The 12,110-nt window shown below is 55.4% G+C and overlaps 2 protein-coding genes across 2 annotated transcripts in view; one reads left to right on the top strand and one right to left on the bottom strand.

The window, feature by feature from the left end:
• The first annotated feature begins 2,940 nt into the window (after positions 1-2,940).
• On the top strand, positions 2,941-4,739 carry LOC116436606 (glucagon-like). Its single transcript, XM_032093829.1, has 3 exons — positions 2,941-3,035; positions 3,716-3,891; positions 4,579-4,739. The coding sequence occupies exons 1-3, from the start codon at positions 2,941-2,943 to the stop codon at positions 4,737-4,739; spliced, it is 432 nt and encodes a 143-aa protein (XP_031949720.1).
• Positions 4,740-7,514: 2,775 nt separating this feature from the next.
• The window catches only part of SLC4A8 (solute carrier family 4 member 8), a 25,342-nt gene continuing 20,746 nt past the window's right edge, over positions 7,515-12,110 (bottom strand). Inside the window, 6 exon segments of the mRNA XM_032094074.1 lie at positions 7,515-7,822; positions 8,526-8,629; positions 9,288-9,385; positions 9,969-10,106; positions 10,258-10,431; positions 11,135-11,203. Coding sequence (XP_031949965.1) covers positions 8,542-8,629; positions 9,288-9,385; positions 9,969-10,106; positions 10,258-10,431; positions 11,135-11,203 — 567 coding nt within the window. The 3' untranslated portion in view covers positions 7,515-7,822; positions 8,526-8,541.

Genomic DNA, 12,110 nt, shown 5'->3' with positions numbered 1-12,110 from the left:
CCCGCTGTGCTCCTCCGGCCTGGGAGAGCCACGGGCAACTCCATCCAGCTGGAAAAGGGAGCACGACTGGGAATGCTCGGAGTTGGGGAAAGCTCCTCGTCCCACGGGCTGCAGAAAATCGCCCGGGGACGGTGGAGAAAGGGTCCCATGGGACATTTCCTGAGCCCCACCCAGCAGCGGGAGCCACGATGAGGAAACCGAGGAGCCACAAAGAAGCACGGGGTGAGCCGAATGTCCCCTCCCTGAGCTGCCACCCCCGCAGGCAGCGCCGTGGCCTCCCGGGCCAGGGGGACGTTGCAAACAGCGACATGGTGAGCTAATTTGGTGGCATTAATAACAAACATCCCACCCGAGTGATGAGCAGGAGAGCTGGCCCTCTCCTCCCGAGATTCGGCTAATTAACAGCCCCCTCCCTCCGCTGATGTCAGGCTTCCTCGAAAGGCCATCTGTGGCCCTCATTAGAGGCTCCTCAGGATGAGTGTCCTCTGAACACCGACCTTATTTTGACAGTGGCAGTAATTACAGAACTCTCGGCGGTGCAATGACAATAATTACCCAGCCACGAGCAGAAAGGGCCCGGGGGGAGAGCACAGAAAGTGGCGGAGAAATCCAGACCGGAGCCCTCGTCCCTCCTGGTGGGAGAGACAAGGCCCAGCTCCCCAGGACTGGCTCTTGTCTCCCACTGCCTGTGAGAAAAGGCACATTCAGAGCCCCAAACACCGAATCCTGGGCATTCCTTGGCTGGAAACTCCCCAGGCATCTCAAAACTGCCCTGGAAACACCTCCTGCCACCCACACTCGGAACGCGGAGCCCTCAGGAGCCCTCCTGACCCCTTCAGGGGGCTGAGGGCTCTGCCCTGGGCCCACCTGGGAGCCCCCACCCTCCCCCGGGCCCAGACCCGGCTCTTTAGGGCTGCCCTCAGTTTTCCTCTTCTCCTTTTTCCTTCGCTGGATTCAAGGATTTGAAACAAGCAAGCCCAGTTCCTATGGGACACCCCTGGAAAACCATGGGCTGTTGCTTGATGAATTCCAGGTGTTCCCGGGGCTCCTGGGCTGAGCCGAGATGTCCCACGAGGACCCAGAACTGCAGCCCCTCCTGGAGCCTCGTTTCACCCCCAAATCTCATAAATCACAGGGAACATCCCCAGTTTCAGGTCTGGACTTGGGGAACCACACCGGGCTTGGATCTGTGGGATCCAAGTGGGATCTGCCTGGCTGAGGAGCTGCACCAGGAATTCCACTCGGCAGGAAGCAGCAGGAAGTGTTTGGAGACACAAATCCTCATTTTACGCCTTTGCTCTTTTTTCCTTCGTGTTTCTTAGCGCCAGTGCAGGTGCTGGAAAGGGCAGCCCGTGGGCAGAGGGATCCATGCAGGACACGCTGTGCCAGCAAGAGGCCACCTCACCTGAGAGGAGGAAACCCACAGGTCACTACTTAGGTCCAAAAAGTGGGGGGGAAAATGAAGTATAAGAGAAACAGCAACAACAATTAAAAAAAAAAACCTCATTGAAGGCGTCATTTGGAAAATCCGCCAGTAAGGATATTTTGTGCAGCAGCCCCGCTCCCGAAAAGCTATAATGATTCACAGTGACCCATCCAGGAAAAGCAGGATACCCGTGACCCACCTGTCAGCTCTGGGCACCTCCAGACGTGTTTAAAAGCACCAGGAAGGAGAAGAGTTCAGCCAGAAAGTGGCTCAAAGGAGGAAAATCAGATCTGGCGTGGAGGGAGCGGCTCTGTGCCCAAGGTAGGTGCCTCTTCCTCCCTCCTTCTCCCAGTCTCCCAAGGAATTAAACCAGGTAAGGGAAAAGCATTTGGTGATGGGCAACAGAAATCTGATTTTTGGCAAATAAAGGGTTTGGGGGGTGGCGTTTTATTCCCGCAGAATCCCTGAGGAATCCAGTGAAAATAAGGAATGTAAGATACGAATAAACCTGCTCGCCTGGAAGGTGCTTTTCCAAGCAGTGAAAGTTCTCCAGCACGGTGGTGATAATTCCGGGATAGAAGTGTCACCCCCAGATAGAAAATGGGAGTCAGGGATAAAGTTCATTGCAATTAATTTTCTCTTTGGGTATCGCTGTGTGTGCCCGCGCCAAAGCGCAGGGAATGCACGACAGGGAACAGGGAATGCACTGATCGGGAACAGGGAATGCACTGATGGGAACAGGGAATGCATGACAGGGAACAGGGAATGCACTGATGGGAACAGGGATGCACTGATGGGAAAGGGAATGCATGAGGGAACAGGGAATGCACTGATGGGGAATAGGGAATGCACTGATGGAATAGGGAACACTGATGGGGAACAGGGAATGCACTGATGGGAACAGGGAGTGCACGGATAGGGAACAGGGAATGCACTGATCGGGAACAGGGAATGCACGGACAGGGAACAGGGAATGCACTGATGGGGAACAGGGAATGCACGGACAGGGAACAGGGAATGCACTGATGGGGAACAGGGAGTGCACTGATCGGGAACAGGGAATGCACGGACAGGGAACAGGGAGTGCACTGATGGGGAACAGGGAGTGCACTGATGGGGAACAGGGAATGCACTGATGGGGAACAGGGAATGCACTGATCGGGAATAGGGAATGCACTGATGGGGAACAGGGAGTGCACTGATGGGGAACAGGGAATGCACTGATGGGGAACAGGGAATGCACTGATCGGGAACAGGGAATGCACTGATGGGGAACAGGGAACGCACGGATAGGGAACAGGGAATGCACTGATCGGGAACAGGGAATGCACCGACAGGGAACAGCGAGGATGGGATTTTTCACCCATCCCAGTCCTGTCTACACCCCTGGGCCGGGGTTGTCCCGGTGGATCCGTCCCGGGCCATGCTGCCGGGGCTTCCCGCAGGGAGCGGGGGGCTCGTTGGGAATTGCAGCCAGGAATTTCCCCCGCATTTCTGCCTCCCCAGGAGCACAGATGGTGCGGTGGCTGTACCTGTCCGGGCTGGTGTTCGCCGTGCTCATCCCGCCGGGATGGCAGGTGGCTCCCAAGGACCTGGAGGAGCTGTCCAGGTACGGGGCTGGGTGGAGCCGGGGCTGTGGGAGCAGCTGATCCCTCTCCATTCCCGTCGCTGTCCCAGCTCTCCCTGTTCCCGTGCTCCTGTTTGTTTTGTACTGATCCAAACCAACTCCCTCCGGCCCCCCCCCCAGCCCAGGCAGGGACATTCCCGTGTAGGGAATCCCGGGATTTCCCGGCTCGGTCAGAGCAGGGACACCCTGCCGGGGCAAGCCAGGCTGGGCCGGTGTTCCCATGGCTCAAATTCCTTTGGGAACCCTCTGTGGGGAATCCCAGCATCGCCCCGGAGCTGCGGGAGGATGAGCCGAACCTCGGAGCAGCCCCACGTTCCTGCTCTGATGTGGGAAGCAGGGAGCCGGGTGGAGCTTGGGACCCGCCGAGCAGGACAGAGGGGAATCATTTGGGACAGGACACCGGATGTATGGGATGCCAGGAAAACCCAGGCCAGGCTTGGCAAATCTCCGGAAATGGAAACAGGAATTGTGTGTTTGATTTGTGGGAATTCTATTAAATATTCCAGATTTCTTCCTATGCACTGTTCCATCTTTCCTGGCGGATGCTCCCACAGGGACAGCGTTTGCAGGGCACAGCCCTGTCCTGGGGCATCTCCCGCGGGAGGATCTGCTGGGGTGTCCTTAAACCCCGTTGTCCTCCCTTCCCCTCCCACCCCGAGCAGGTGGAAGTTGTTCGGATCCCAGAACTCCCAGAGCTTCCCACCCCACGCCAAGCGGCACTCGGAGGGGACCTTCACGAGTGACTTCACGCGGTACCTGGACAGGATGAAGGCCAAGGACTTCGTGCATTGGCTCATCAACACCAAGAGGTGCTGGGAGCAGGGAGAGGGGCGGGACCGTCCTGGGACACAACCTCCCCCCACCCCAATCCCGATCCAGAACGGAGCCCACAGGAGAGCTGGGGAGGGACCTGGAGCAGTGCCAGGACACAGGGAATGGCTTCCCGCTGCCAGAGGGCAGGGTTGGATGGGACATTGGGAAGGAAATTCCTCCTTGTCAGTGTGGGGAGGGCCTGGAAGGGATTTCCCAGAGCAGCTGTGGCTGCCCCTGGATCCCTGGCAGTGCCCAAGGCCAGGCTGGAGCAGCCTGGGGCAGTGGGAGGTGTCTTGCCATGGCAGGGGTGGCGCTGGATGGGCTTTGAGGTCCCTCCCAACCCGAACCATTCCGTGATTCCATGAAACCGGTGGGTCTGGTGCCAAGGACTCCCTTTTCCTGATGCCAGATGGCTCCTGGGGATTCTCTGGTGTCCTGTAACAGGGTCGGGAAAGTGCAGGCGTTTGGGGTGGGATTGGAACTCTGGGATGGGAAGGGGCTGCTCCGTCCTCTCCGGGATTTGTCCTCACATTTCCCTCCTCATTCCAGCGTTGCCTTGCTGGGATCGTTGGCATTTCTGGGGATTTTTCCTGGTTCAGCCATTCCAAAGGGGCGGCTCCCTCTGAGCGAGGGAATCCTCACTGCCCTTTCCCAGCTCCTGATTTTTAGCCGAGTTCCCATCCCCTGAAGCTCTTTGGGGTTTGTTTTCAAGGTACAATTAACGGCGAAATCCGGGCAGCAGCTTTCCAGCCGCTGCACTCGGGAATGTCGGACCTGTCCCTCGCCAGCCAGGACCGGCAGCTCCGCGGGAAGGATTTGTCCATCGCACTCAGCTCCCTGCCCCATCCCGTGTTCCCAGGCAGCTCCTCCTGAAATCCCCCCACGGACCGGCCTTCCCTCAAACCTGCCTTCCTCTGGCTTCCTTTTCCCCGCAGTTCTCCCCAGATTCCAATAAAACTTTTGCTCAATCCCGCCGCTGGTTCCCGACGTCTCCAACCTTTCCGAGCATCCCAGTGGGATCCCACGTTGTCCCAGGGGGTTTCAAGCCTCTGACTCCCCACTTGGTGCCTCATTTCTCCCTCAATTCCTCAAGTTTCGGATAAAAGGGAAACCAGGATGCGCCCACCTGACCCCACAGACCAGGGCCAAAAGAAATTGGAGAGAAATTTCGGGAAAACCCTGCAGGAATTCCCTTTTTGGTGTTAAATTATTCCAATACAACCTGGAACCAAAGAACCTCTTTGGAGTTCATTTAGTTCTAATTAATTACAGGGCAAATGGGCCCAAAGAAAGCCCAGAAAGGCAGCAGAGGGAACAGCCCTGGGTGGGGAATTTCACCTCTCCAGGGCATTCCTGGAATCCCAGCACAGCCAGGCTGGCACAGGGGACACGTGTGACACAGCTACCCCCACTGAGAACTAAATGAAATGAAATGAAATTTAATTTTAAAATAAATAATTTTAAAATAATTTTTTAAAAATAGAATAATTTTAAGGTAAAGTAATTTGGAAAAAAATAGAATAATTAGAAAATACTTTTAAAATGGAGTAGTTTAAAAATGAAATAAATTGAAAATAAAATAATGTAGAAGTAGAATAATTTGAAAATAAATTAAAAATGGGTTAATTTAGAAATAATATAATTCTAAAAATAAAATAATTGAAGTTAAAATAATGTTTTAAAATTAAAAGTTTCCCCCCTTGATTTTATTTCCCAGAGCATTCCCAAACTCCCTTGGGATAAAATAAATGAAATTATTTCAGCCTCTCAGAAAGAGAAACAACTCCAGAATTTTCACAGAGAGCACAAAAACAACACAAAGAAAGTGTCAGCACCTCGTTTATTCCCTGCTCGAGTTATTCCCTGGTTACAGCCTTTGTCCTCCCCATTGCCATGGATTTCCTTTTGGGAATACTCTGGAAGGGGCCCAGGGGGGAAGTGGGAGGGGATTGACGCCAAATTTCACTTTCTGGGTCATTCTGAAGATATTTTGGGTTTATCCCTAAAGCAGCTCCAGGAACCGTTTGTGGAACGTTTTCGCTCTGCACGAGGAAATATCAAATCCTCCCAGAACAAGGAGCTGTCCATGGCTGCCTTCCTTCCTTCCTTCCGAATTCCTTCCGAATTCCTTCCTTCCGAATTCCTTCCGAATTCCTTCCGAATTCCTTCTGAATTCCTTCCTTCCAAATTCCTTCCTTCCGAATTCCTTCCTTCCTTCCGAATTCCTTCCTTCCCTCCTTCCTTCCTTCCTTCCTTCCTTCCTTCCTTCCTTCCTTCCTTCCTTCCGAATTCCTTCCTTCCGAATTCCTTCCTTCCGAATTCCTTCTGAATTCCTTCCTTCCGAATTCCTTCCTTCCGAATTCCTTCCTTCCTTCCTTCCTTCCTTCCTTCCTTCCTTCCGAATTCCGAATTCCGAATTCCTTCCGAATTCCTTCCGAATTCCTTCCTTCCGAATTCCTTCCGAATTCCTTCCTTCCTCCCTCCCTCCCCCCCTTCCCCCCTTCCCTTCCCTTCCATGCCCAGCCCCTGCCCCTGGAAGTTGAGTCCAGCCCTGCCTCTCCTCTTCCAAAGAGGAAAAGAAAATGGGAAAACCAAAGTTGTCCAAGAGTGGGATCCCACTGATCCCAACTTTCCCTTCCTCCAAAACTTCTTCCATTTTTTCAGCCTCCTCTCCTTCCTGAGCAACCCTTGGCAGCTTCTCCTGCTTCGCCACTATCCCCATCCCAGGCTGGCAGGATTCCAACTCCACTTCCCAAATCCCCATCCATCGAATCCGATGGAGTTCTGCCTGCCTGGGGAGGGTCCCGCTGCCATCCTTACAGAGCAGTTTCCAGTTCTTTTTCCCCCCAGCCATTGTCCTTTTGGGGTGGTCCCACGCAGGAAAAGGCTCCTGGATGGGCGGGATGAGCTGATGGGGGGGAGCAGCTGTGCCCCTGTCCCAGCTGCAGATTCCAAGAGCCTGGAGCCTGTTCCGAACCTCCCGAGGGCTGTGGGAGCCTTTTCCTCTGGAATGTCCTCCCTTCCCAGCTCCACAGCCCCCAGACTCAGCCACACGTTCCAGGGGGACACCAGAGCCCCCCGAGCCCCCCGAAGGCGGGGAGAGCTTCAGGACCTTGGCTGCTCCACAGCCCCTCCCTGCGAAGGGACAAGGAGGAGGAGGAGGAGAAGGCACTTCCCAGTTCCCACCCTGCGAGGAGAGGCTGGGTACGGACAGGGGGAAGGGAAAACTGACCCCGGGGATGCGACCGGAGGGGGCTCTGGGGGTGCAGAGCTCCACAGCTCACCCAGCTGCTCCCACCACCAAAATCCAGGGATTTTCATTTTAATCTTCCCTTGTGGTCATTTTAGACCTGGCTAAAAAGGGACATTTCTGGATTTTACCACTTTCAGGCTGGTGGCCGAGCTCAGAAAAAACCCTCAAAAAAGATGGGAAAATGGAACATAGGGAGAAAATGCTTTTCCTTTGCCTTATCCCGAGTGCTCAGGGACAGCTCATCCCAATCCATGTGAGGCTCCCGATGCTGTCCCACCATGGAGAGCATCCCTCTTGCACCACTAAGAGACAGAAGTCATCCAAAGGAGGATCCCAAACCAGACCAAAACCCCGGCTGTGAGGAAGGAGAAGGCGCCAGATCGAGCAGGGAATGGTTTTTTTGTACATTCAGAGTTTATATTTGGAAAAAAAAAAAAAAAAAAGACAAAGGAGAGGAGGAATTGAGATTAAAAAAAATAGCACTTGATGGGAAAGCGGTAGCGGAGCCTCCACCACTGCACAACACACGCACGGACACACGAGGCTGGACAACACGGATCCCCCCGGGATGCAGCCCAGGGGAACGGGAAACTCTGCATGGCTTTATGGGACCCCTCGGATGGGAAACGAGCCGCTCCTCCGTGTCTGCCTTGGCAACATCCCTGAGTCACGTTCCTGCTCCCCGACGGCGGCGTCGAGGCGCCTAAACATGGGAATGGGGCAAAGAGGGAAAGAGTAAGGAAAGAGGGAAAGAGGGAAAGAGAGAGCATCAGTGGACGACCCAGAATCAGAGATCCGTGGAACTATTCAGGTTGCAAAAGGTGTTTGAGATCCTCAGGTCCAACCATCGACCGCCGTGTTCACCGCTGGCCATGTCCCCAAGTGCCACATCCATGGTCTGGGAGCTCTTCCAGGGATAGTGACTCCACCACTGCCCTGGGCAGCTGTGCCAGGCCTTGGACAACCATTCCAGGAAGGAATTTTCCCCAGCATCCAACCTGACCCTGCCCTGGCCCAGCCTGAGGCCGTTCCCTCTCCTCCTGTCCCTGTTCCCTGGGAGACCCGACCCCCCCCCGGCTGCCCCCTCCTGTCAGGGACTTGTGCAGAGCCACAAGGTCCCCCCTGAGCCTCCTTTTCCCCAGGCTGAGCCCTTTCCCAGCTCCCTCAGGAGTTCTCCAGACACTTCCCTGCTGCTCCAGCCCTTCCCCAGCTCTGGAGCTGCCCCCAGCCCCTCAGGGCCTCTCTGGGTGTGGGGCCCCAGGCTGATCCCAGCATTGCAGGTGCAGCTCCCGCGCTTCCCTGCAGAGAGGAGCCGCTGTCCGTGCTCCTGCTGCCTCTTCCCTGGGGGCCCGAGGGCCGTGGGGATGTGCTGTCCCCACAAGGTCACGCCACAGCCGAGCCTTTACCTCTTTCCTCCCGGATTCAGAGCGTTTCTGTGTTCATGGTCAGAGCCTTCCACACCGTGGTCTTGGACATCTCATCCGAAATGTTGATGTCAGAAGGATCAGCCCTACAAGGAAAATTCCACCTTCCTTGGATGCACCCACCTGACCCCACAGACCAGGGCCAAAGGAAATTGGAGAAAAATTTCAGGAAAACCCTGCAGAAACTCCCTCTTTGGTGTTAAATTATTCCAATACAACCTGGAACCAAAGAACCTCTTTGGAGTTCATTTAATTCTAATTAATTACAGGGCAAATGGGCCCAAAGAAAGCCCAGAAAGGCAGCAGAGGGAGCAGCTCTGAGTGGGGAATTTCACCTCTCCAGACCCATGAGGATGGGTCTGACCCCACCAAGAGCATCGGCAGCGGCCAGAGGAACAGGAAGGCCTGGTACAGCGGAGCTCAGCCAGTGAGGGTGGTTTGGGTGGATGAGGAATTTTGGGAATCAAGCCCCGGAGCTGCAGACCCACAGCTGGTGTTTCCCCCTGTGACCTCTCAGGTGGGAGCAGGAGGGTCTCCAGATCCCAGAAAGCCACTGGTGATGTAGTTTTGGGATAAAATGGGACTCATGCAGCCCCTGCGTGGGGTCAGAGCTCTGCCATCACCTCCGGTAAATTGGGATTTTCCCACTAAGATGACTGGGAACAACAAATCTGCAAGAGGAGAAACCTGAGCCGGACGCTTCCCATGACCCTGCTGGGGGTGCTGGCCTGGGGGGGGCTTTACCTGTCACTGCTGGGCTTTGGGGTGTCCACCCTGCTGGTCTTGCCCAGCTTCAGCTGGACGGAATTCGCAGCAGCCGCCTCCATCATTTTCTGGGACTCCTGAAAAGGGACAAGTCAAGTTCTCCCTCCTTAATCCAAGAGGGGATAAATGAAATTCCTTTAAATGAAATTCCTTTAAAAACCCGGCACGCTGCCCTCTCCTCTGACTCGCGGCACCGTTAGCAGCAGGTCAAGACCTTCCCCTGCAGGTGTTTGGGGTTACCGACACTGCTGGGAGCAAACCTCGCAGAAAAAGAATTATTTTTATTATAAGGCTCGTTAAAAAATGATAACGATGCCTCTGTTTAAGTGTGAAACTCTGAGAATTTAGGGGAAAAGAAGGTGGGATCCAGGCTATTGGATCTGTTGGGTTCAGTTCTGAGGTTCCCCCAACAGCTGTTACCCAGAGAAGCCGAGGATTCCCCATCCCTTGCCCCATCCCTGGCAGTGCCCAAGGCCAGGCTGGACAGGGCTGGGAGCAGCCTGGGACAGTGGGAGCTGTCCCTGCCAGGGCAGGGGTGGCACTGGGTGGGCTCTGAGGTCCCGTCCCACCCAACCCGTTCCATGATCCCATGATTTAAGGATGAGCTGCGGCAGCAATAGGGAACCTCAGAGCCCAGAGGCTCCCAGCTCCTGGCGTTACCTCCTCTTCTTTGGCTTCATTTTTGGCATCGTCCAACTTCTTCTTCTTGCTTTCTGGCATGAGGTCATCCAGGAAGCTGAGCTCCCGCTTGGAGAAGCAGAAATCCATCACTTTCCGGACAAAAACGAGAGCCAAAACCTGCAGGAGGAAAGGGAAGATGGGTGAGGCCAGAGATGGTGCTGCCCATCCCTCCAGGACTGCGAGCACTGGGAGCACCGGGGACACCAGGAACACTGGGAGCACTGGGAACACTGGGAATACCGGGAATACCGGGAATACCGTCTCTCACCATCATGGGGAAGATGATGGCGGCGCGGGAAGCTTTGATGGCCCAGAGCAGGACGAGGCAGAGCAGCTGGATGAGCGTGAAGAGGTGCACCTTGCGCAGGGGCACGTGGCGCAGGTAGATGAAGTCCGGCTGGTGCTTGGCCGGCATCCAGAACAGCTTCAGGCGGTCGAAGAACTGCAGGGAAAAGGAGACGGCGTCACCTGGGCGCTGCCAAAGCCCCTGGAGCTGCTGGGGTGGGGAGGTTTCGGGGGCAAGGAGAAATCCAGGATCTCGTCCTGCTCCTCCGGGAGCAGCGCCTCTTTTCCCTCCACTCCATCCAGAAACCAGCTGGCTTTGCCCACCAAATTCCAGCTCTTCCAGGTTTTTCTCTGGTCGGCATCTCTGGGCCCAGGGAATGCCCCAGCGAGGATTCGCACCTGTGGAATTTCCTTCCCTTCCCGCTGAATTCCCCCAATTTCCCATCACCAAACACCAACCTGCCCTAAAGCCTCAAACAGAGAGCGCTGAACTGGTTCTCCCAGTGCTGAACTGGTTCCTCCCAGTGCTGAACTGGGCTCTCCCAGTGCTGAACTGGTTCCTCCCAGCGCTGAACTGGTTCCTCCCAGCGCTGAACTGGTTCCTCCCAGTGCTGAACTGGTTCTCCCAGTGCTGAACTGGTTCCTCCCAGCGCTGAACTGGTTCCTCCCAGCGCTGAACTGGTTCCTCCCAGTGGTGAACTGGGTTCTCCCAGTGCTGAACTGGTTCCTCCCAGCCCTACAAACCTCCTGAGCCCCCACCCACGGGTCCGTGACACAAAACATTTGCATTTCCGGCTTTCAGAGACATTTTTCCCACCCCAAGGCCTTCAGGAAGAGGAAATTCCCCGGAGCAGCCGTACCTGGATTCCTCGGAGCGACGAGACCCCCATGTACAGGAAGACCCCGTAAAGCACCGGCATCGGGATAAACTGCGGGAAAAGCAATAAATTCCTGGCTCTCCTTTCACCTGCAGCATTGCCCCTCTCTGTCAGCACTCCTTCCTCAGGCACTGCCTGAAGATTCCCGGCTTTCCCATGCTGGATTTTATCCAGCACAGATTTTGGGCTCGGTGTGAGGCTGATCTTTGGAGTAACATTCCACCAGAATAATCCTCTTTTCCAGAGAGCTTGGAGACAACGAGAGGATTTCACCCATGAGGAGCACCTTTCATCTACCAACCACCTGAGACCTCCTGTGGGGGGAACAAATGATCCCAACAAACTCTTGTGGGAAGGCAGGGAAGTGACATCTCCTTGGAGCCTGGAGTTGGGATTGCGGCCCCCTGGAACCTGGAGTTGGGATTGTGGCTCCTTGGAGCCTGGAGCTGGGATTGTTTGGTGGGAAGAACAGGCAGGGAAGCCCGTGGGGGGAACTCTGAGGGTTCAGCTCCTGGGAATGGCTCTGACGAGGCTCTTGGGGGAGTGAATTGCAGCCAATAAAGTCCTGCCTGTCTGAAATTGCTGAATTCTACCCCAAAACAGGGCTGGGTGTGCTGGGTTTGCGTGGCCATGTCTGGGGATCAGGGGCTCACGGGGGTAGCCTCTGTGAGAAGCTGCTGGGAGTTTCTTCCACGTCTGGCACAGCCAATTCCAGCTGGCTCCAGGATGGACCCGCTGCTGAGCGGGGCTGGAGCAGCCCCTCCTGAAGGACTGAGGCCTGGAAGAGTGACCCACGCTGGAGCAGTTTGTGGAGAGCTGGGAGGACCAACGGTTGCAGCAGGAGAGGGGGGAAGGATGGGAGGGGGGAAGGAAGGAAGGAGGGAAGGAAGGAGGGAAGGAAGGAGGGAAGGAAGGAGGGAAGGAAGGAGGGAAGGAGGAGGGAAGGAGGGAAGGAAGG

This window comes from Corvus moneduloides, chromosome 30 (genome assembly GCF_009650955.1).
Source record: "Corvus moneduloides isolate bCorMon1 chromosome 30, bCorMon1.pri, whole genome shotgun sequence".
Lineage (NCBI taxonomy): Eukaryota > Metazoa > Chordata > Aves > Passeriformes > Corvidae > Corvus > Corvus moneduloides.
This window is presented reverse-complemented; position numbering and strand designations above follow the sequence as displayed.

Excerpts from the sequence above, each read along its gene's own strand:
- LOC116436606 (XM_032093829.1), top strand. The coding sequence starts at position 2,941 with ATGGTGCGGTGGCTGTACCTGTCCGGGCTGGTGTTCGCCGTGCTCATC. Across the intron at positions 3,036-3,715 it reads GACCTGGAGGAGCTGTCCAG|GTGGAAGTTGTTCGGATCCC; the intron begins GTACGGGGCTGG and ends CACCCCGAGCAG. Across the intron at positions 3,892-4,578 it reads GCAGGGAGAGGGGCGGGACC|GTACAATTAACGGCGAAATC; the intron begins GTCCTGGGACAC and ends TTTGTTTTCAAG.